At 30.7% G+C, this 26238-nt stretch overlaps 1 protein-coding gene across 4 annotated transcripts in view; it reads left to right on the top strand.

Annotated features, from left to right (window-relative positions):
• LOC145296754 (dedicator of cytokinesis protein 7-like) overlaps window positions 1-26238 on the top strand; it is a 250331-nt gene that overhangs the window by 156918 nt on the left and 67175 nt on the right. For 2 of the 4 annotated variants that reach the window (XM_080142795.1, XM_080142794.1), the window contains exon 31: window positions 22129-22273. In XM_080142795.1, coding sequence (XP_079998921.1) covers window positions 22129-22273 — 145 coding nt within the window. Of the gene's footprint in view, window positions 1-2889; window positions 3133-9315; window positions 9388-22128; window positions 22274-26238 lie in introns of all 4 variants that reach the window. The other 2 variants (XM_080142792.1, XM_080142793.1) reach the window with 2 other exon arrangements.

Below are 26238 nucleotides of genomic sequence, written 5' to 3'. Positions count from 1 at the left end.
ACAAATAAATGTTATCAAAGGCAAGATAAGTTACTTTTCTACCAAACTGAATACATTTTTTTTGTTTTTATTCAATGTAACATGTTTATTCAGCTCGAAAAACATGCAGTGTTTACCGATGTATTGGAAAATTCAAAATGGCGCCCGACACTCTCTTTAACATGGTAAGTTTGGGAAAAGGTGTTATAAATAATAAACTAGACAAAATACTATTAAAAAAACACCAAATATATGTCAACTTATGTCACGGTAACATATATTGAGCGAATTTCTAACAGTATTTTGTCTAGTTTATTATTTATAACATCTTTTCCTGAACTTACCGTGTTAAAGAGAGTGTCGGGCGCCATTTTGAATTTTCCAATACATCGGTAAACACTATGCTTTTTGAGCTGAATAAACATGTTACATTGAATAAAAACACGAAAATTATATCCAGTTAGGTAGAAAAGTAACTTATCTTGCCTTTGATAACATTTCTTTGTTATATATTTGTTTTTTTGACAATTCTTTGGAATCTACGTGTACAGTAATACAAACCCGAAAAATGTATATATTTTATTAATCATAAATCTGTAGTTTTATGAACTAGTACGCATAAAAAAAATTGATGACCTCCCCTTAAATGTGAGGAGATTAGTAATTGATCTATAGTTTCAGAAATAAAATATTGATTTATATTCGAATTCAGCATTAAACTTGTGGTCAATAATTATTTGCATCATTCATGTACAAAGTGTCACAGAACTTACAAGACATAAAAATGGCCTTAAAAATTGGCAACGTTTTCCAAAATAACAGAAAAAAATTCCTATGGTAGGTTTCACACAAAATCCAACAAAAATTAGGATCAGTAATTATTTATGTTCATGAACATTTGGTGTAATGGATAAAGTACTAAATAAAAAGTCAGTTCTAAGTGAGTCTTCTGAAAGTTGACGGTTAAACCTCAGTGTGGGATGGTACTAAGAATACAACTGCAAATTACTTAAGACTTCTATCCAAATATGACTGACGGAACGAGATCATGCTATTACCATGGACTAAATAAAGGGTTCCATTCGAAATTCTGTGCAAATTTCCGCGTTTAATAGAAAGATTTAGAGTTCAACAAGATACACCTTAAGAAGATCGTAGGTTACATTGACCGAAACATGAAAATAACAGTCAAGATGTAAAACAGTAACCATGATAATATTGCTTCATATTCTGCAAGTTCTTAGAAATATATCCGTATAAAATTAGAAATATATCCATATAAAATAATTTTATTTGAATGAAAAGATTTCATAATTTTTAGCAAAAGTTGATTCGAATGATGAAACTGTTGCAACAGAATTGATTTTGCCCAAATGTGCAATTTTTTTTTTTTTTTTTTTGCATGGATTGAAAATTCATAACTCTAATTGGTGACTAATTAAAGTTACAAAATATTGGATTATGACAAAATGGCTAGGATCAAAGTAACAAATTTAGAGATATAAAAAAAATATTTTTTTTGTATGTATTTGATATATCATTATTTCCACAATCAAGCAACATCGCAGTTTGCACAAGCCATGAAAGCCAGAAACTGGAAATCTTACACTTGGGTTTTGCTCTCATTTGGATCATCACTAGAACATATCCAAACTTAGGATTCAAAACCCGAGTCACACTTGCATGTAAGTTATCACACCACATACAAGAAAGTCTATTGACTAATGCAAATCAAGCAAACTGCAGCAAAGTCCGACTTTGGAATGTACCTATTTCTTCTCAACAATGGGTGTAGTCATCCAACTATTTAAAACCCAGACTGATGTCTGTTAAGTAGGAGTTTACACTTGCTAGGACAATGTAATCCAACTGAGCAAATTAGTATTAGATTTTTTTCTGAAGTTAGCTTATATATAGTTATTATTGTTTGAGTAGGATGACTTCCTAGAGTAAATGTGTTCTTGTGGTGATTGCAATGTTTCTAATCAAGTGTAGGATGGTCAATTTTGTTAAATTAGACTAAAGATGACCAATAGGCCTCATTTTCCTCCCACACTTTTTATGACCTTGTGCCTAATTTTTCATCTTGTAACTAATTGTTATTATATAGAGAATAATTCAAAGTGTACTATCTATTTTTGATACTTTAAAAAAAAAATTTTTTTTTAACATTCTTGGTCTGTTAAAGCGAAATCCTTTTAGATTTACACATCAGAGTGCCTCTTTTGGGGAGTTAAAATTTTGTCACATTGAAAACTGATCAATGTCCATGCCTACTTTCATGGGGAGGCAAGCAAATAGACAACTGCCATTTGTTTGCTATTATGCATAATATAAAAGATGTTCTAGTTTTTCTCGCATATAAGGCATGTTCTTAAATATTTATAAACTAAATCTAACATATAAAGTTATCTTGTCAGATTTTCAAAATCAAAACTTCTGAATTTTCATTCATTATTGCTGCACCATGTTATTGGCAATATTTTTATACAGTTTATTTTAACAAAAATTGATCTAGCATAAACGACTGCTAACATGAAACATTTTTATGTAATCATCTAAAAATAAAAGGCAGCAAGTGGTATCGCTCATTTTAGATTGAAGAATATGAGATGAGTTATCTGTATTAAGTTTATAAATATGTAAATAAATTATTTAACTAATTTTATTGCATTCTGTGGAAATGCTTAGTAAATACAACTAGTTGATTACAAAATTTACAAATAAAAAAAATTTCTTTAACTGGTGGACCAAGAAGTTTGTGAGAACATGCCATTTTGTCCTCATCGGCATTGTTTCTATTGCTACGTCAATGAGTGAAGAACACCTTCCTACCTTCCCTGCAAGCCAGGTTGTTGCAGCCTTTTTTTTTTTTTTTGTAAACCATTTATCCTCCCTGTTGTCTTCTAGGCCACATGGGCAATGGTGAACTATGACATGCTATCCCAGTTCTCTGGTTCCGAGGAAACACTGGAAGACTGGCAGGATAGCCCAACACCCCGAGGCTCCACTTACAAAGGAAGTGGCCTGATCAAATCGCAATCATTTCATGAACAGATCTGGGAAGGCATTCAGAGAAAGTCCCAAGATCTGTTCCGGGGGACGGGGACTTTCCTAGGGCGAGGTGTCGGCAAAGAGGATGCATATGGGCAGGTACTATATACATACATATATATATATATATAAACAAATGCTTTGTGTGTTCTGTTTCAACTTCTCTGCTGATGTGTCCCTGTTGCTGCCACCACCACCACCCACACCATTATTACTGGTAGCAAACACTGCAACTGGCCGCTGATATTCTTGCAGATTTCCTATGTACATGTGTGTGTGTGTGTGTGTGTGTTTATATATTTTTTCAATTGTGGTTGGGTGGTTGGTTGGCAGGCACCCTGACACAATTCCCATCCTGCTGTGACTCTCATCATAATCAGAATAAAGTTTCGAAAAAATAAAATAAAATTCTTTTTTCAGACATATCATATTTCCATCCATTTTTTTCTTCAATTTGTTTCTCCATATCTTCTTCCTCATCTTTCTGTTTTCTTTCAACATCCAATTTCATTGCAATCAAATGCATCTTTTTTTTTTGTATTTAAAAAAAAAATTATTTTATTATTGTTTTATAATTTTGAACTCTAGTTAAAGGTTTTTTTTATTTTTTTAAGATAAAGTTTTATTTTCTCTTAAATAAAAAAAAAAAAAAATTGTGAGAGTTTTTCTCTTTATCAAATTTTTAATTTAAAATTATATCATTGAAAGCAGACTTTGCTTAAAGAGGAAAAGGAGGTGGAAAAACGTTTACCTTAGATCTCCGTCACTTGAGCTGAACCTAATAGTGATAATCCCTTGCACTACCTATATGCAAACATTGCTATTCCGATATCATTAAACTGTTTCATTTTATTGCTACATACTTTATATGTTAGCATCTTATACCAATTTCAATTTCTCTCCAGTTTTAGACAGAAAAATCCAAAAGCCTCATTTCGTTCCATAGTGCTTAACTGTCAAGGTCAAGGTTTGTTTTTAATCAAAGCCAAGCTGGGTTACAGGTTGAATGAGTCTGATGTGTAAAAACCCAAAATTAGTGATGAAACCAGCACATTAATAAAGCCATGCCTTGAAGCATCTTCAAGCTGTATTTTTCAATCATGCCACAGTAACTTATGAAATGCATGCTTTTATATCCTCTTGTCTGATGACACAGCACAAAATTTTCCTCCACTGGAGATCCAGTGTTTTTTGTTCTCTCTGTTCATGGTTTCACTAGGAAATGTTAAATGAATAAAATTTGAAAATCCATTTTAACTAAAAAGTTCTTTTCAGATTTGTTTTTAGCCAACATAATTAATGCTGGAATTTGAGATTTTTAATTATATATAAAGTAGAGACAGATTTCCCCTGGTCGTCGGGTTAATAAACAAAAACTATACAAAAAATTATTTTGTCATTCATTATCACCATCTAGTGGTTTGTGTTCTTAAAAATGTTTAATAGTTTGAGATATTTAGTTCACATCCCGGATTCTGTTTTGATTACTGATATAATAGACGGAGGAGATAACTCTCTTTCTGTGTTAAGTCCTCTTCTACCAGTTTTACTGGGTTCCAATATTTTGTAGGGTATCTAAATTCTGGCTACACCACATATTAATAATAAAACGGCCAAATATCTTTTAATGCAAGCCATTCATAATCAGCATGTTTGAAAAAGAAATAATAATTAAAAAGTAAATCGATCTCTTGAATTCAGATCCTGGTTTAGTTTTTGTGTTTGAGTGCATAAGCTATTTCTTCTCGGTCTAGTTGCATGAAAGTGTCTTAAATAAGTCTCAAGATATGTATGTAATAGGACTTTTTGCTTCCTAATTTGCATATTGGTAACACAAACACCATTTTCCCCTATATATCTATCCATCTATATATATACTAATATCAATACCTTTAGTGAAATCTTTCCCTTTCTCGTCTTTCATCTCACAGCTATTAATGCTTCCTTCCAAAACGTTTTTCTTTTAGCTTTCTCATCAAGGGATAAATATATGATGAGAGTATTATTATTATTATTATTTTATTTATTTATTTTTTTAAATTTTTATTTGTTGTATGCAAAATTGGATAATTTAATTTTTGAATTTTAGTTTACAACATTGATTTATTTTTTTTAATTTTATTTTTAGAAATTAATAATTCAGGAAAATAACATTTCTCATGGACATTTACAACGCATTTCCTTTGTTCTTGATAATTTTAAAATAATGTACAGATTATATAGATTTCGCACAGTATTTTAAGATTATATATCTAAAAAAAACTTGTTACATTCACGGAGGGGGAGTAGTCTACATTTAATGCAAAATGATTCTGAAGGAAAATATTTCTTTATGATTATTTCATTAATCTCTAAATTTTTAAAAATCATTTTGCATTAAACTTAAAATACCAATGCCTATAACCTTCTCGTGACACACCTGTAATCATTCTAGGACACACTAATTTGGAGCCACTATTCCAGACAGCAATCAGTAAATGCAGCTCATTTTGGTATTTTCCAGAATAGCCAACAAAACAAAACAACAAAAAAAGGTGAAAAAAAAAAAAAAAATACATAACAAATAAATGTTACCAAAGGCATGCTAAGCAAAATCTTCTGAATAAGATTTTTGTGTTTTTAACTTATTTTAAAGTGATGTTGTACTTAAAAATAAAGGTAGTATAAAGCCTATTTCATTTAAAAACAAACGAAAATGAAACAAAACTCTGGTAGAAATATATCCAATAAATGTCACGAGTCATGTGAAAATATAATGTTATACAAGTATTTAGTTTATTTTCTGATTTTTGAGTGATCATCAAGGCTCAATTATGTTTCTACTGAAACCACTATTTTGTTTTTCGTTCTAACTCGGTAAGCTTTGTACTACCTTTATTTTTAAGTAAAAACAACAAAACTTTAAAATGTTAAAACACAACTTATCGAGGTAAGTAGAAGAGTTAACTTATCTTGCCTTTAGTAACATTTATTTGCTGTATATTTATTTTCACCCCTTTTTGTTTTGTTGGCTGTTCTGGAAAATGCTCTTAATCTTATATATAAAACAGTTTGTCCCCAAACTTTTAATACAAAATTTGTTTTGTCAGTTATATAAAGATCTTATTTATCTGTGTTGTTAAAAAATATAAATCGTATTTCACAATTGATTTTAAGATTTAATATTCATTAGTATTATATTTTTAATTATTCATAAATAGAGGAAGAATGAGGAACTTTTACCCTCTCGCCCAGAAGTCCTAATACTGCCATCCATAACATCCGGACAAATTTAATAATAGACAATATTTTTATATACATATTCACATTTAACTGTAAAGAAAAAAGGGGGTGAGTGGAAGAGAGTGCTACCTAATTTACAGAAATCGGGACCTAGACAATGATAGGTATCCTTTGTTAATTAAAAAATAACATATGCTGATAATATATTTCACCTGATAATGTCAGAATAATTTGAAAAATAAGATTGGGGGGGTATTTTTGTTTAACTCTAATGGTGATTCACATATATGTCAATTTACAAATTTTGTACCTTTAAAACCTTTCGGTTATATCATATTTGTTATAGGACGATTATTTCACGCCTCCATAAACTTTGGTAGCAGAGGAAAACTTTTTCCGTATTATTTGGATTTTTCAGCTCCTGTTCTTATCTTGAGTGTTATTTTCACAATATAACTGCCAACTTCTTCAGGTGTATCTTGCTAAACTCAGGAATTTTTCTGCTGAACTCAGAATTCTGCATGAAATTTCAGACAAAACAGTTTATTCAATCAACAAGAGTAGCATATTCTCATTTCGTCATCCATGGCTGGGAAGAAGTCACAAGTAATTTAAATTGTATTTTTAGGGTTGCCTGTACTTAGGATTGAACCTCCAACCTCCAGAAGAGTGTAACTTAAAACTGAATTTTACCAAGTACTCTATCCACTATGCCATGGTTGATGAAATGATAGCATACTACCCCTGTAGATTAAATAAATGGTTCGATTAGAAATTTTGTACAGATTTCGGAGTTTGACAGAAAGATTTCCAAATTCGAGTAGATACACCTGAAGAAGGCCAGAAGTTACAATGATTGAAATGTTGTGAACATAACACTGAAGAAGTAGTTCTGAAAAAATTAGTCTAAAATAATCTAAAAAATTCGGAAACATAAAACTTTTTTTATTTGATAACTTTAGTTTAATCTACGTAATTCATTTAATAAAAAAAATCTTTTATTCAGTTTAAATTTGATAAATGCATTTTTTAATTTTCTGTTTAAGATCCTAACACTTCATTTCATTATTGTCATCTTTGAGCATTAATATTTTTTATTCAAGAAATTTAACAAAAACTATTTGAAATAATATTTTTTTTATTCAAGAAATTTAACAAAAACTATTTGAAATAATATTTTTTTATTCAAGAAATTTAACAAAAACTATTTGAAATAATATTTTTTTATTCAAGAAATTTAACAAAAACTATTTGAAATATTTTTTTATTCAAGAAATTTAACAAAAACTATTTGAAATAATATTTTTTTATTCAAGAAATTTAACAAAAACTATTTGAAATAATATTTTTTTATTCAAGAAATTTAACAAAAACTATTTGAAATAATATTTTTTTATTCAAGAAATTTAACAAAAAATATTTGAAATAATAGAATTCTAATTTTCCCAAATTTCACTAGCAACCCTCTCTCCCCCCCCCTTTTTTTTTTACTGGAATACATTATTTAGTGTAGGATTCTAGAAATAATTTCAACCATGTGCAGTTTTGGATATAATACAACACATTCAGATAGAGTATGTTTTATAGATTGCTTTTCTAGTGTGGGGTAGTTGGGTTTTTGACATGGCCATCCCTATAATAGGCGAGACAATCATAAAAATGTCTTTTATTATAGGCAATGTGAATTTTCTAATATTATTGATATAGTAACTAAAAACGGAAAATTCCCATGTCAGATTAGTTTAATGTTTTTCTGTTTTACACACCAAATTACTAACCCCAATGAGCTGATTTATAAATTTGACTATTATTGACAAATTCCTATAAATAAACAGGAAACTTTGAATAGTTTTGGAATTTGTCATTATTTTATTTCAAGTTTTGATTTTGAAATTATTTTATTTCAAATTTTTATTTTTTAAAATTATTTTTAAGTAATTTATTTTTTTTATTATTTTAAACAATTTTTGATATTTTTTATTGTTAAGCGATTTTTTATTTTAATGAAATTATTTTTTTTTACATTTCAATTTCTGATTTTTTTGTGATTTTATTTCAATTTTTTATTTATTTTAATTTTTCAAAATTATCAAATAATTTTTTCAATTAGTTAATTCGAATATTTTATTATTTTACTTCAATTTTTTTATTTTTATTATTTTACTTAAAATTTTTATTTTTTTTTATAAAATAATACATTTAAAAAAATTTTTTTATTATTTTTACTTTAATAATTGATTTTTAAAAATTTTTTCAATATTTGAATTTTTATATTTTCATTTTTCATTTTATTTCAATTTTTTTTAAGAGAATTTATACTTAATTATGGCTGTATGAAATTTTTATTTTTTCATTTTTCATTTTATTTCAATTTTTTGTAGGGAATTTATACTTAATTATGGCTGTATGAAATTTTCTAGGAACATAAACACTGAAATGTTAATAACTAAAAAGCTCTCTTCTGACTGATTGTAAAATTTGCCTCCAGTCGTAAGTTTCCAATGTAAGATCTCTTGGCCTGTTATAGGGATGACCATGCTTTTTAGTATTTAGAATTTTCCATTTTAAAAGAAAATTGCTTGAAATGTATTTGGTTAAAAGATTATTGTATGTTCTTATGAATATTAATATGCATTAGTTTAATTGTTATCAATCCATCAATTCTTAATATGTATTGATTAATAAAATAAAATATACACTAGGCTATAAAATTAGAAATAAAAATACATATTTATTTGAATAAATCGAACGAACATGATAAGAATTCAGTATCAAATAAAACTTTAATTTCACTTCAGCCGGTTCCACAGGTAAGACGTCTCGTAAAAACAATTGCATTATCATCTGCTGGCATTATGAAGATAATGTGTTTTTATTTTTTTAATATTTTGTTTGAAAAGCCATTTTGAAAATCATATTTTGAGAGATAGGTTTTTAAAGTTTCCTTTGTGTTTTCTTTTTTTTTAAATTTATGTTAACTTCCCCATTCATGCCACTTAAGCTTTGTTATCGTCATGCCATGTTCTTTAATAATACTTCTTCATTGGGTCTATGCCTTAGATTACACTCGACAACATCATACCATTTCGTCCTCCACGACCAACATCTGGAACTTCATTGAATGTTTTCTTGGTAAATTCTTTGACATTTCTTTGGTTTGTTGGCACGCTGATTGGTGGGAGGTGGGACGACTGCCGTTGCTGCAACTTTTAGTCAACTTGCTTGAATTGTTAAAAAAAAAAAAAAAATGCCTGTGTCTGCTGCAGAAGGTGCGGTCACTCTGGTGACTTTTGGTCTTATTAAATGCAACAACAAATCTTTGTGCTTGTTTATATTATTTATCTTTTAAACCAACATTTTTCAGGTGAAAACATTATTACCTACTGATATATCATGTTGAAATTAGTATGAATTACAAAATTACAAAATATGATCTAGTAGAACGTGCTAGATATATTTTTAACAAAACATCAGCAACAATTATGTTTTGAAATGCGAAATTAAAGATGGTGAATCATTAATTTAAGTCAAGCGAGATCAGTCAGTTTGTCCTACTGAATAGATTGCACAACTCTTCCACATTATTTATTTGTAGTTATTTTTCTAGTGGATCATTTTTCATAATTCCTGGAATTTATACTAATTTCGACATGACACATGCGTACATAATAATGTTTACACCTGAAATATGTTAGCTTAAAAGATCAATAATTTACACAAGCACTTAAATCTTTTTTTTTTCTCTGACTTGTAATTTTTATTTTTTGTCTTCCTCCCTTCTCTTGCAAGACGTAGCTTTTTTTTATCTTGTTTTTTTATTTCTTTACTAACATGTTTTGCTTTTCCCCAAAACAAAATTCATGTTCTTGATAATAATTCGCCGTTTTTTTCTTGTCATAAATGATTGGTGAACCTTGAAATTTTTATTGGTGATAGCATTTTTAAATGCTATTTAATATCATTGTGTTTATTTACTAACTTTGATGTGATATGTCCTTCGGCCACAACAAGATCCAATAAAAAATCACTATATAAACATAACTTGCTTTGCATTATTTAGATTTTTCGGATGACTGTTCTTATCTGGAATGTTTTTTTCACAGCGTTTTGGTCGATGTAACCTCCAACCTTCTTCAGGTGTATCTTGTCAAACTCAGGAATCTTGCGGACCTGTGGCATAGTGGATAAAGTACTTAAAAAATTCAGTTTTAATCCATATTCTTCTGGAGGTTGAGGGTTCAATCCTCAGTGCAGGTAACTCAAAGTACAATTGCAAATTACTTAGGACTTCTACCCAGTCATGGCTGATGGAACAAGAGCATGCTAGCCCCATTGATTAAATAGTTCCATTCTAAATTCTGTGCAGATTCCCGACTTTGACAGAAAGATTCCCAAGTTTGTCAATATACACCTGAAGAAGGTCGAAGGTTATATTGACCGAAACGGTGTGAAAATAGCGTTCAAGATGAGAACATTAGTCTGAAGAATCTAAATCATATGAATTCATTAATCCACACCTCAAAAATTAAGAAACATAAAACTTGCTTATTAATTTTTATCTTGTTATGATATCTGTCTTAAAATAGAAGTATCAGACACTTTAGTGCTTCATATCCAGAAAAACTGATCAATACATGTATTTTAATTAGACATATTAGATATATTACAATTTTCAGTTAAAATAGTTTAAATCTGCTTTTTTTACTTTTGAAATTCAAGTTTCAAAAATTATAGTTTCATTGAAAACCGATAAGAGTTGATATACTACATTTGTTTTTTTTAATCAGAACAAAAGTTTTCGTATCTTTATTTTATGTATTTTTAGAATTACACATAATAACCTGTCCTATGTTTCTGAATTTTGGAGATGAGGATTTTGGAGGTTATTCGTTTTTGTATTCTTTGGATTACTGTTCTCATCTTGAGTGTCATTTTCACAACATTCTGATGGAACAAGAACATGCTGCGAACAAGAGCACCCCTGTGAAATAAATAAATCATTCCATTTGAAATTCCATCCAAATTCCTGAAGAAGGTCAAAGGTTACATCAACTGAAACATTGTGAAAATGATACTCAAGATAAGAACAGTAGTCAAAAGAATTCAAATAATACAAATAATCTGCCCCTTTAGCATAATGGTTAAAGTGTTTGCTAAGAGGTCAGGAGACCTGGGTTTAATTCCTCAGTTGAGTCATACTAAAGGGTAAAAAAAAAAAAAAAATGGTACTTGATGCTTCATTAATAAACACCTAGCATTATAAGGTAGATATTTACTTCCCACTCATTGCATGGGTGACACAAAGTTGGAAGGTGGGCAGAATCGAGCCAGCATCCCTAAAGGAACACTTTGGTTCTGTAAAAAAAAAAATGCTTAAGTAGCTCTATTGACATTCCTAAGTGAGACTGCCTCGGACAACAAGCAATAAACTTGTTCCACTTGAAAGCCGAGACTCAAGGCCTGGGAGGGTGGACCTTCCAGGGCTACCCAAAATAGATGCCTCAGGCCACTAAAATGTCTTAGTTTCTGTCAGACTGATTGTCAAAATCATAACCTCAACTGCCGTGCAACATCAATCGTTAACAAACGTTAAATAAATGGCACAAGTTAATGAATTTGTTATGGGTAACATAAGTTATGAATCAAGAAATAAGTGGATAAATCCAGAGAAATAGATGGTACCCTCTTCTACATCTCTATTTAGGAGTCAATGAAAACTACGGTTGATCTACTTATCTGAAGTGTAAAATTGTATATATCAGGAAAAGGTCTTTAAAAAAAGATGGAACTCCACATCTTTAGTCAATTTGTCCTTGATTGTCATGGAACGAAGAAAATCAGATTCTACATAGGATGAAAATTTGCATAATGACAAAAATAATATTAAAAACAATTGATATTTTTAGGGTTTTTTTTTTTTATGGAAATAGTTTCTGTGTTTTGAATTGAACTCTTCTGAAAATGCATAAAATGTTTTTTACGTTTGTTTTAATAGCAAACTTGTTGAGTTGATGGAAAAAAAAAAGTTGATATCAGAAAATTGATTTCATAATTTCTTTGAAAGGTTAAATTAAAAAAAAAATATTGTAATCTTAACTTCTGCTTATACCAAGGAACAGTCCCTCTTTATTAATGTTTACATAATATTTTCCAGTTTCCTTATGACTGAAAATTTAATGTTATTTGGTCTTTTCCTTCATATTTTTTGCTAAAATATAATACTTTAGATGTGAAATATTTTTGATGTTTATTGTATATTAAAAATACTCTGTGGAATCAGGATTAAAAAAAACATTTTTGGAAATAAAGACTATGTTTTTATGTAAACTTTAAAAATATTTTTTATTATATCAAACTAGTCTGGAAAAAAAAATTTCAAAGTAAAGACTAAAAAGAAATATATTTTTATTACAAAATATTTGTTGTAATGAAAGAACCGTCCACTCCTAGTGTTGAGCTATCACCTATTATAAGTATGATTCTACACAGCAAACTACAGAGTTTAGCTTACTATGGAAAGACAAGTAGACTTCTTACACCTGACATCCATAGTGTTTATTGTATGGACCTTTGATGTTTATATCTTTATCACAATAAACCTTATTGATTGTGTTTCCCTCAGTTTTTACCAATCAATTTGTATTGATTTTCAGGATGCAACATATTGAAAATAAAAGAAGAACATTTCGAAGTAAAAACTATTTTGTGTAAACTTTTAAAATATATTGTTTATTAATAAACCATTTTGAAAAATAAAAAAATGATTTTTTTCAAAGTAAAAATATATATTTTGATTATCACATATTTTTATTAAAACTAAAACAATTCTGAAAAAGAATTACAAGGTAAAGACTAGTTGAACTAGAATTATGTAAAGATTAATCAAGAGGTACTTTTCCTTTATATACTTGACTTCCACTAAACAAAAAGTGGAAGTTATGATAGCATAAGTTTTTTTAATTCAACCTTTCGAAAATATCTGCTGAAATTAAAACTATGACGTAACTTTTCTTGCTGTAGTACGAATTAGTTATTTCTCAGTCATCTTATTTAAAAAGTAAATTTTAATATTGCATTTTTATTTCCCTCTACCAACTTTTAAACAATTTTCTCACCTCTTTATTAAAATAATAAATTTTATTGCATTTTTTACTTGTCACATTATATATTTTATTTCCAGGTAGATAAGTATGACGTCCCTAAATGGGAGTATATAATGTCTTTTTTTTTTATGCTGTAGCTCAAGACTACTGCAAAGAAAAAGAAAAAAATGTTCTTGTGCAGTATAATGGGATTTCAAATAAGTGTAATTTAGGTAAAAACATTATTACATATTCATGTGTCATGTCAAAATCAGTAAAAATAAAAAAATTATGAAAAATGATTAAGTAGAAAAATAATCTATATATATATAAAAGCGAAAATGTATGTGTGTATGTATGTACACTTTTCTTCGATGGCCACAGAAGGCTTCTTTCAGAGAAGCGCTTGCTCGGTTCACAACTTCTTAAAACTTTTTATATCATCTATAAATTGTAATATCTCAGACTTATCCACGGAGCTCGCCTGTTTATTTAATTTTATTGACTTTTAAATGTTAATTATTCCACATTTCCCGCATCGGCACGCATTACATTCGGTTTTCGGTATAAAGAAAAGCGAAACTCGACTCTAATCGCAGGCCGTAAGCCAGTTGTCTCAAGAGAGCTAAGTAACGTTTGTTGACTTCGTCATATCAGACTGTAGCTTTCATTTCGCTCCTCCTAATAAACAGGGAGCGGGTTTTTAAAAACAAACAAACCGATTTATTCAAAACTGTCCTGCACAAAATCGTAACTGCTGAATACCTATGGCCGTCACGTCAATCAAAAACGCGCACATGTTTTTTTTAAAACACTTTACTATTTTTCAACTGCGCGTCGTGAAGGCTTCGTTTTTTTTTTTTCACATTTTCGGGTTTTTTTCACATACCCCGAAAAACACCCGGGCAATGCCGGGTACCCCTCGCTAGTCTATATATATAAAAAAGCGAAAATGTATGTGTGTATGTATGTACGCTTTTCCTTGATGTCCACGAAAGGCTTCTTTCAGAGAAGCGCTGGCTCGCTTCACAACTTCTTAAAACTTTTTATATCATCTATAAATTGTAATATCTCAGAGTTAACCACGGAGCTTGCCTGTCTATTTAATTTTATTGACTTTCAAATGTTAATTATTCCACATTTTCCGCATCTGCACGCGTTACATTCGGTTTTCAGTATAAAAAAAACGAAACTTGACTCTAATCACTGGCCGAAAGCCAGTTCGTTTGTTCAATGTCGACTTCGTCATATCAGACTGTAGCTTTCATTTCGCTCCTCCTAATAAACAGGGAGCGGAGTTTTAAAAACAAACAAACCGATTTATTCACCTCATTCAAAACTGTCCCGCACAAAATCGTAACTGCTGAATACCTATGGCCGTCACGTCAATCAAAAACGCGCACCTGTTTTTTATTAAACACTTTACCATTTTCCAACTGCGCGTCATGAAGGCTTCGTTTTTTTTTTTTTTTTTCACATTTTCGGGTTTTTTTCACATACCCTGAAAAACACCCGGGCAACGCCGGGTACCCCTCTTTCCTGCATCGGCACGCGTTACATTCGGTTTTCAGTATAAAAAAAGCGAAACTCCACTCTAATAACAGGCCCAGAGCCAGTGAACGTTTGTCGACTTCGTCATATCAGACGGGGGGAGCGGGTTTTTGAAAACAAACAAACCGATTTATTGACCTCATTAAAAACTGTCCCGCACAAAATTCTGACTGCTGAATACCTATCGCCGTCACGTCAACCAAAAACGAGCACCTGTTTTTTTTTTTTTTCACACTTTACTATTTTCCAACTGTACGTCATAAAAGCTTTGTTTTTTTTTTCACGGGCACCTGTTTTTTTTTCACACACCTACAAATACCCGGGCAACGCCGGGTACCCCTCGCTAGTCTTCTATATATATATAAAAGCGAAAATGTATGTGTGTATGTATGTACGCTTTTCCTCGATGTCCACAAAAGGCTTCTTTCAAAGAAGCGCTTGCTCGGTTCACAACTTCTTAAAACTTTTTATATCATCTATAAATTGTAATATCTCAGAATTATCCACGGAGCTTGCCTGTCTATTTAATTTTATTTACTTTCAAACGTTAATTATTCCACATTTCCCGCATCGGCACGCGTTACATTCGGTTTTCGGTATAAAAAAAAAGCGAAACTCGACGGCCTTGTGCCTAATTTGCTCAGTGGGGAAGCAAATAAATCCAACAGGCCGAAAACCAGTTGTCTCAAGAGAGCTAAGTAACGTTTGTTCAATGTCGACTTCGTCATATCAGACTGTAGCTTTCATTTCGCTCCTCCTAATAAACAGCGGGTTTTTAAAAACAAACAAACCGATTTATTCACCTCATTCAAAACTGTCCCGCACAAAATCGTAACTGCTGAATACCTATGGCCGTCACGTCAATCAAAAACGCGCACCTGTTTGTTTTTTTTAACACTTTACTATTTTTCAACTGCGCGTTGTGAAGGCTTCGTTTTTTTTTCACGGGCACCTGTTTTTTTTTCCACATACCCCGAAAAACACCCGGGCAACGCCAGGTATCCCTCGCTAGTTATAAATAAAAATGAAATTTATCGGATTATAGTTTTATATTGATAAATTCAAGGGAGATAACTGCATTCTATGATTTTAATAAAAATAATTGTCGTCCTCCATTTCAAAATACAAGATTGCAGGACAACTGATGTTTTTTTTTTTGCAAAGAATAATTCTAGCAGATCATCTACTCATCACTTTTCGTAATTATTGGAATTTTTACTAAGTATGTAATACTTTTTATCACCTAAAATGCATTTTTTTAAAATTCCATTGTACTGCACAAACATTAAAAAAATGTATACTCTCAATTGTGGGAAAATTATCAAATTATCCAGCTACCCTAAAATAAATTATTTGCAAGGACATCAACTATTATAAAGTGACATTGTTACAAGAAGGAACCGTTAGTACATAAATTGTTGCTTACAGCTTTTCAAAATTACTTTAAGTTTGCATCATGTAAGATGATGATTGACATTTTATTTTTGTTTTTCAGTTCAAATTAAATATACATTGAATACCAAATTAGATATAAATTGAATACCAAATTAAATATACATTGAATACCAAATTAAATATACATTGAATACCAAATTAAATATACATTGGATATCAAATTAATTATACATTGAATACCAAATTAAATATGCATTGAATACCAAATTAGATATACATTGAATACCAAATTAGATATACATTGAATACCAAATTAAATGTGCATTGAACTAGAATACCTGTCCTAGGACAGGTAAAATTAATTTCCAGAACAAAACAATTTCGTACCACTTTTATGTCCCCTTATCAAAATTAAAATCAAGATATAATGATGCTAAACCTTATGTCTAGAATACTTATTTCAATTTTGATCAAAATCCATAACATGATTTTGATTCTAGAAAATGTCAGAAATTTAAGACTTAAGCTGAAGGAGTCTTAAGAAGAAATTGAAATTCACACATCACAAATTTATCTTGCTTCATTGGTGTCTAATGACTATGGACCAAATTTAATGTAAATCTGATATATTTAATATACATGAAAGCCGGGAGTGTATTTACGTGTACATTTTCCTTATGAAAACAATGGAAGTTTTCCTGAATTTCTAAGTGCATCTCTGAGGGAGCTGTGAGAGCAGAACCCTCCTTAAAGCTTCAAATATTACCTATGTTGATGAAATTGAAATCAAATGTATAAAATTTTCCAGGGAAGATATTAGAAATGATCTTGAATTTCTGGGTTCCCTCTGAGAAAACTTGGTGGGTGGGTAAAACTCCCTTATAATTTCCAATATTTAAATCTGATTTTAATAGAAATTTTAACCATGTGCTTAAGATACTAATTCAAAGACTTTTCCAAAATTTCAGTTTTTTGGATTCTATTCAATGAAAAAAGTAAAATGTTACGAATATTGAGAAAAACGTCTGAATGTTCCTTATTAAATCCCAAGCAATGTGATAGTTAACCTGTTAGCAAAAAATTAAATTTATAAGGAAATTAAAAAAAAAAAAAGTTATGGTTCTTGTTGTGGTACCGTTTTTTTTTGTTTTTTTTTTAGCTTGTTAGCTGGACAATTTGTCTCGATGCTTGTTTCAGTTCCGCAATATCAAAAGTTTTTCTCATCTAACGTCAATTTATTCTCTGTTTTACAATTTATAAAAGTTTTTGTGGCATACCATATCTCGATTAACAGATCTTGTGATTTTTTTTCCCCCCTCAAATTATTTTTTTATTCTCCCATTTTCTTTTTTACATTTATTTAGGGCCATTCTTCCTTCATTTCAAGACTCTTTTTTGTTTGTTTTGTTTTAGAATTCAGTTAGTTTCATCCACGCTTGATCGCCATTTACTAACAAAACTCACTTTCTATAATTAGTTTCTAATACAGCTTTTGTATAATAAACTCATCAGAGTTTCTTTTGGTTTCTTGATGGTTTTGGAGTTCTTATATTTGTGTTTCTTTTAAAAGATTCCTTTTTTTTTTTTTTTACCCCTCCCGCCTTAAGTGAATTTTTTTTTTTACCCCTCCCCCTTAATTGAATTTTTTTTTTTACCCACGTGCATCGCTTCTTTTTGTAGGTTTTCTCTTTTCCATATTAAAAAATAAATTCACTTGTTTAAAAAAAATTAAAAAAACAAAAAAGTTGTGAATTTTTTTTTTTTTTTTTTTTCCTGCCGACTGATGTTATTGTTGGTTTGCTAATCCGCATGTGCACGGGAGCTATTCTCTTGGTTTTTCTCATGCATGGAAACACATTTGTCACCATTTTATATTATTTTTCTCTTTTCGTCTAAACTTTTATTTTTTATTATTTCTTTCTTTGTGGTTAGCAGATCAACAATCATCATTTTTTTTTTTTTCCACAAGGGAGTAACCACTTATCAAGGCTCGAAGGCCACTTGAGGATAAGGGTCAATGAGTGTAAGGTGGTTAATGAGACAACAGTGTATTGATTGGTAGTGGTGGAAATTGTGCAGAATTTGATTATTTAAAGGGACAGCGCAACAAGAATTTGTTTACATTGGACTTGAAGACAACCATGTTGTAATCAGTTAGAAAGCAGTTCTGTGGTATAGAGTTCCAAAGGCAGGAAAGAAGCTTTGTTTATGAAATTTGCATTGAGTAGGGAGAATTGATGACAATGGTTGTAACTAGATGAGTATTTATTGTGGAAAAAAAATGTATGCAAATAATTAGAGGCAATACTCTCTTTCTCGTTTTTGAATTGAAGTTATTGCTTTGTTAGCGTTCGTAGATCTACTGCATTATCTTTGGATAATTGTTTTTTTTATATATATTAAGGAAACTAGAACGTTTTCCTGGCACGAAAACTACCCATTAACATGGATTAGGTGCAAAAATTTTTAATACATAAATATATAGAGAGCAGAAAAGATTTAGAGAAAAGTGTATATTTAAAAAAGTATGGCTTGTTTAACATTTTGAATTTTTTAAATTTATATTTTTTCATATAAAACGGTGTATTGATTTTATAGAAATCACTCCAGACAAGGCATGGAGCCACTTGATGTAGGAACTAAAAAAATACTACAAGGTAAAAAACTTGCCAACAATAAGTGTTAGATGGAATAGATTCTGACCCAGAAAACAGCAATTCTTCTCTCTTTGTCAGAAACATCTTTCATGGAATTAAATAGATTAAAGGAAAAAATAAGGAAAGCAAGAGTTATGTGATTGCCTAAATACTCAAATGCACCTGAAGTATGTGTCGCATTTAAGCATTATATCTAAGCATTCTGATATGAAACAAAAAAAATCAAAATGTTAGTGACTTCACTGCTTTAATATGGGTCTATTTTCATTTTGCTAATGATCCTAAATTATTGTAAATTATTTTATTAAGTGTGCATATAAATATTAGGAATATTTAATAAAAATAACTTTATTTAAGTAAATTGTCCGTTAAGATTTTCTTTCATCAGAGGAATAATGCTTAAGTTTAAGCGAAATTGAACATAACAAAAATCATGTGCTGTCACATAGAGTTATTCTAAAATGAACAAGGGCCAAAGGGACACATTTTACCGTAACACTGATTTCTTAAAACTTTTACTTCTGCAGGTTCATAACTGCTTGCACGGATTTTTTTTAAATTAAAAAAATACAAAAAAAAAACCATACTATTCAAAAATGGGTTTTATTTCCAAAACATTTTACTAATAGCCTAAACGAAGACATAGTTTTATTTACAAACATGTTTTATTATACATACATTTTTAATTTTAAAATAATTTTAAAACATTTTGTTTTGTAAAAATAAAAAATCCATAGTTGTATTTATATTTTTATGAAAACTGCTCCAGACAAGACATGGAGTCAGCTGATGTAAGAAGCCCTTTCGCTCTCTCTCTCTCTCTCTCTCTCTCTATATATATATATATATATATTTAGTGAAGATGGTAATTAATAAAAACTGAAGAAAGTGCTCAATACTGTTGTAGAGCAAACATGCGTTTTATTTTTTATTACCATATCTTTCTGTTAAGTTACATTATTATTTTGGCTACTCGGCCGTTTTTTTGGCCGTCTGTAGCATCCTCAGACTTTTACAGAAAAGTCTGAGGACGCTACAGACGGCCAAAAAAACGGCTGAGTAGCCGAAACAATAATGTAACTTAACAGAAAGATACAGTAATAAAAAATAAAACATATATATATATATATATATATATATATATATATATATATATATATATATATATAGCTTCTTCTTACACCAGCTGACTTCTAGCCTAGTGGTAGGAGGTTACACTTCTTCACCATGGCGTCCTGATTTTGAATCCCACTAGATTCAGCCACTTTGGTGAGTCATAGACGACAAAACATGTGTCAGTAGATAATTATATTTTTAAAATAACATACACACACGCACACACACACACACACATATATATATATATATATATATATATATAACTTTCTAGTTAAACACTAGTCAATGATAAGTGCTTGATAGGTAGATCTCAACTCAGAAAACGGCAATTCTTCACCCCTTTGTAGGAAACATCACTCATGGAATGTGAAGACTAAAGGACAAAATAAGGGAAGCAAGAAGTATGAGGCTGCCAAAAGTAAACAAAAGATCCATTTTCTACTTTTGTTAAAGGAAAATGTTATAGACAAATGCAATAACTATATATTAAAAAAAAACCCAAAAAACATTTAAATAATTTACAATGGTAAACTTATAAATGTGCATACCATTTTGTTTATTACTCAAGCATTATTAAAAACCTTGTTAAGACAAAATGTGTCGTTTTTATGTTGTCTCTCACCCTGAGATGCCTCAAATCTATTTCAATTTTGCAGTACGTATACACTTAAAGACACTTGGGGAAATATTTTATTTTAATATGAATTATATTAATAATTTTAAGTATATACTTAAAAGTAGTTAGGAAAGATATTTTATTTTAATATAAATTTTAAAATGGCAGGATCTATTTTTTTTTTTTAATATTTGTTTGATATGCCTGGAGAACCTTTTCTCAGAATTACTTTCTAGATTTTTTGTTTGATACCTGAACCTAACATTAATGACAGATCATAGTTGTACAAAAGCAGTACATGACTAAGGAAACAAAGCGCAGTAACTTTTTGACTCCCTTGCATAATTAAAACTATATCTTATAATGATTGTATATTTGGTGAGATTTGATGACGTAAATTCACTATGGACAGAAGAAACAACAACAACAAGAATTTAAAGTCTGTTAGTAACTGCAAAATGTGTCAACAAGGAAATCAGAGTGACTATTCTAAATGAAGTAAATATTTTATGGATAAATATGGCATTTATCTGTGGTCTTGTAGGAAATAACATTAAACTCTTAGAGAATTTGAGGTAGCTTCTATACTATGCAGGTGTAACAGTCTATCACTGTTATGCATATCATAATAAAACATTTTATTTAACTTGAAGTTGAATATAAAATTCTAATAACATTCTAAAATGTTAGATATATACTAATACAATTGATGTTTATATTGCTTGATATCTATGAGCACTGAAGAAGAGATTTTTGAAATCCTCAAAAATATTAAGTAAAATATTCTAAATCATCTTAGAAACAATTGTACGGCAAATATTTGTTGGTTTTTAATTCTTGATACTGATATAAATAAAGTATTAGTTTTATTTGTGTCAACATAATATAAATATAAATATATATATATATATGTTTCATTGAACAGCAGGGATAATTCCTGTTTGTTTCTCTTGCATAAACAAACCGACTATCGACAAGACTGACTATGAGGGGGAGGGCATGCTTAAGTACTTTTAATGATTTTAAACAACTTTAATCGACTTTTTCAATAAATTCACTAAACAAAATTTTTTAAATCATCACTTGCCTGAAGACTACTCATGGAAGTCAAAAACGTTCGTGACTATGTCAAATTTCTTTTTACACTCAAATAGAATGTTTGAACATTGGCCCGCCAAATGGAAAAAAAGGATCGCAAGAGAAACAAACAGGAATTATCCCTGTGTATTAATGAAACATGCATAAGAGTAAAAATGCTGCCCAAATATACTTTATATATAGGTACAAAATTAGAACATTAAAAGCTAATAAATTGTATTTTTGAAATGAATTATGAAAACAAATGTAGAATGTGTCATTAAGATGATGTCTAACAATGCAAGTGATAATACCTTGTCTGTTCTTTTCTGAAATACTCTGAAACTTGTAACCTCTTTAATCTCCACCCTACCAGGGTAAGAAAGCAGTGAGTCAGTATTCTCAACAAACATTTCGCCGGAGTGTAGATATGAAGACACGCCTTGAAGAAGCTATCCTGGGGAACTCAAATGCCAGGACTGAAATGATGATGCGAAGACGGCAACAAGAATTCAGTGCAGGTAAATCACTGTTGTTAATCTTTCAAAAATATACTTAGTATGTATATGACTGTTTTTGTAATTCTTGTTTGAAACTCTATGGTGATACTTGATAGCCAGATACTCGAATGGTGCAGGATCTGTCAGAATCTGCCTTATGAAAGACGACTAAAAAAGCTTAAACTTTTTTTTACCTTGGGCAGCGGAATTTATGCAGTGATCTCATTTTTGCCTACGATGGGCATTATGATATTTCTCAGAAACTGTTATTCAGAAAAAGTATGCAGATATTACAAGAAACTTTTTCACCACTGATTTCGATTATAATACATTTATTTTATATATCATTTATATAGCAATTTTTGCTCTATCTAATCGTTTAAATTACAATTGTTTTAAAACAATTATGTCTTTTCAGAATGTTGAATACAAGATGGAAAAAAAGCAAATTTGCACACTTTTCTTATTTCAATTCAAGCTAGGCCGAAAAGCTGCTGAAACGGCTTGTGGTATCAATGAAACATTTGCCCCAGGAACCACTACTGAATGCACAGCTCAATAATGGTTTAAGAAATTTTGTGGCGGCAACAAGACTCTTGAAGATGATGAGTGGAGTGGTCGATCATCAGATGTTGACAACAATCAATAAGGAGTCTTAGTCGAAACCAATCCATGCACAACTGTTTGAGAACTAGCTTTTGAATTATATGTAACTTATACACCAGTTTCCATCTACTTAAGAGAGATTGGAGAGACAAAAACCTTGATAAATGGGTGCCTCACGAATTGAGCAACAGCGTTCTGAAGCGTCATCTTTTCTGCAACAAGAACGATTTGTTTCTCGACTGGGTTGTGACTTGCGATGAAAAGTGGGTTCTTTATGACAATTGGAAACATTCAGCTTAGTGGTTAGACGCCGACGAAGCTCCACAACACTTTCTGAAGCCAGAGTTGACCCAAAAGAAAGGTCATGTTGATTCTTGGGTAGTCTGCAATTGGTCTCTTCTATTACAATTTTTTGAATGCAGGCGAAACCATTACGGCAGAAAAGTACTGTCAGCAAATGGATGAAATGCATCAGAAACTTCAACAACATTCAGCATTAGTCAACAGAAAATGACCATGCCCAACCGCACGTTACTAAACCAACCCTGCAGAAGTTGAATGAATTGGGCTACAAAACTCTGCCTCATCCATCATACTCTCTAGACCTCTCACCTACTAGCTATCACTTTTTCAAGCATCTCAACAACTTTCTGCATGAGAAATGCTTCAAAAACCTAAGCGATGTTAAAAAACCCTTCAGCAATTTCATAGCCACCAGAATGCAAGATTTTTGTTACTGGCATAAATACACTTGTTTTGTGTTTGTAAATGTGTGTTGATTCTGATGGTGCTTATTTCGATCCAAATTTTTTTGTTTGAGCCGAGATATGTTCATCTGAATTTAAAGTAAAAAATTGCAAGAACTTTTTTGTCATCCTGATATATACACTTGTGAGCAAAAAAAAAAAAAAAAATTGGCCAAACAAATTTTATACATTTTATTGCACTAAAAGCTATATTGAACAAGGAAACTTAAAGGAGACTAATACAACAGAACAAGACATTTATTTTAATAAATGCTTAGGATGGAATCGCATTCCCTTTGGATTTCTTTATAGATTCAATCCTTTTAAACATGCTTTCATTCAAAGTGAAACACTGTGAAGAGGAGATGCTATTCCATTTGCTTTGTACAGCCTCCTTGTCATTGTTCTCAAAAGCTCTTCCGGCCAATGCACGAGATATTATGGACCAAATATTCTTGATTGGGTTTAAATTGGGGCTTTGTCCTGACCAAAACATCACATCAATTGAATTATCAGAAAACCATTTTTTTGTAAGTTTAGCAGTGTGTGCAGGAGCAGTATAATGTTGCAAAATAATGTTCTGGGATATTCCCAGCTTCTGGATTCTTAGTAACAGTCCTGTTTCTAACATTCGAATGTATTCCTTTGCATTGATTGACTTCTCACATCTAATAAGTTCCCCAACTCTTGCTGCAGTAAAAGTTCCTCATACAATTATCCCTCCATTCCTGTGTTTAACTGTCGTTTTTATGCAACTTGGCGAGAATCATGTTCCAGTTCTTCGATTGCACTGTACAGGAGCATCGGGAGCACACTAACAAGACAAAATCTTGATTCTATCTAACCAGAAAACATTCCTGAACCAGTCTGTATCTTTCTTGCCATAACACAAGAAAAATCTCTTCCTATCATTGATGTTCTTCTTAGATAAAAATGGCTTCTTTGGACGCCTTTTAGGGGAAAATCCCATTTCTTTCATTCGTCTAGATATTATATATCAAGAAAGAGTATTTCCAGCCCTTTTTTTAATTCTTTGCTATGGTCAACATAAGTTTTCTTTCAATCCTTCAAAACAGTTAATTTAGGACTGTGGTCATCCTTCAAAGTGGATGCTCTAGGGCGACCAAATCCAGATTTTCCTCTTACCAAGCATTCGACTTCGAACCTTTGACCAATTTGCTTCACTACAGAAAGAGATGTTTTCACATTTTCTTTTCTTAAAATATCAAAAATCTTCTTGTAAGTCATTTTGGACTGCCTTAATCCTGCGATTTGCTTTTTTATATCCTTGCCAAGATGCAGTTTTACCATTTTTAGGATTAATTTTTTCACTTATTATTATATGCTCTAATAATGATAATCTACAAAATAGAAATTTTCAGTTAAAATTAACAAAAATTCATGGAAAAATATTGAAAAATCGATTTCTTTCTTCTTTCGCTCTTGGCCCATATTTTTTGCTCATGAGTGTATACTAGCCTGAGTGCCCAGAATGCTCAGGTGTTTGGAGGTGTGTGTTGAGCAAAAAAAAAAAAAAAAAAAAAAAAAAAAAAAGGTGGTAGCAGGCAGACTCAAACCTGTACTGCGAAGGAGGAAAAGAATGTGAAAAAAAATGTGACGTTTTTGCTGTTGCATCCATCGCCAAACCGGAAGTGGCAAAGGTTTAAATTAAGGCTAGCCAATCGAAAAGAGGGGATGACTTTCGAGAATATCGGCAAAAAAAACACTCCTTGTAGAAAAGTGCCCAGTTGAGGGTGAAGGAATTATTGTTTTTAGTCAATTTTTCGATATTTGTCATCCGAAGAGTTGAGCTTCAAAACAGTACGATCTTGTGAAAATCCATCACTTCTGTCGAAAGTTTTAGGCAGACATACAAACATACATACATTTAAACAGACAGGTGAGATTTATATTATAGACTAGCGGGGGGTACCTGGCGTTGCCCGGGTGTTTTGAGGTGTGTGTGCTCTTAAATAAAAAAGAAACCAGGGGGGGGGTTAAAAAGTTTTGGTAAGTTGGTAGGATCGAACCCAAAGCCCTGAGACGAAGTTGGAAAATAAAATGTGAAAAAAACATGATCCATTCGGCCAGCCAGAATGAGTTACTGAAAGATATTTGAATTTATTTAAGTAAGAACAAAATTGACAGGTGTCCGCACAGAAGTCGTAGAGTTAACATTTTGTATGAGCGTTACGACGACGACGATGTAAGCAATAGCTATTCAGCAGTTAACATTTTCTGCGTGAACGTTTTTAATGAGGTCAATGACCAGGTTTGTTTGTTACAAGTGGAGTAAAAAAAGAAAACAGAAAATGAACGTTAAAACTTATCTGAAAAATAAAGGGGGGGGTAATCAAAACATAAAAAAAAAATAACATAAGTTAAACGAACGATGTTAAATGTAAAAATCTGAAAAACAAAAACAAAAAAGAAAACAGAAAAACAAACGTTAAAACTTCTGAAAAATAAAAACAAAAAAAAAAACATGTGAAAAATGGCTTAAATAAGCCTGTTTCGATATTAAAATTTAAAAAATCGGTGGGTACCCGGGTGTTTTTGGATGTCGCTAAGAATAAGCGAAGTAAAAAAGACAACAGAAAATGAACATTACGTGAAAAATGGCTTAAATAACAC

This window comes from Euprymna scolopes, chromosome 17 (assembly GCF_053919585.1).
Source record: "Euprymna scolopes isolate OS-2025 chromosome 17, ASM5391958v1, whole genome shotgun sequence".
Taxonomy (NCBI): Eukaryota; Metazoa; Mollusca; class Cephalopoda; order Sepiida; family Sepiolidae; genus Euprymna; species Euprymna scolopes.
The sequence above is the reverse complement of the archived record's forward strand: the minus strand, read 5'-3'. Positions and strand labels throughout refer to the sequence as shown.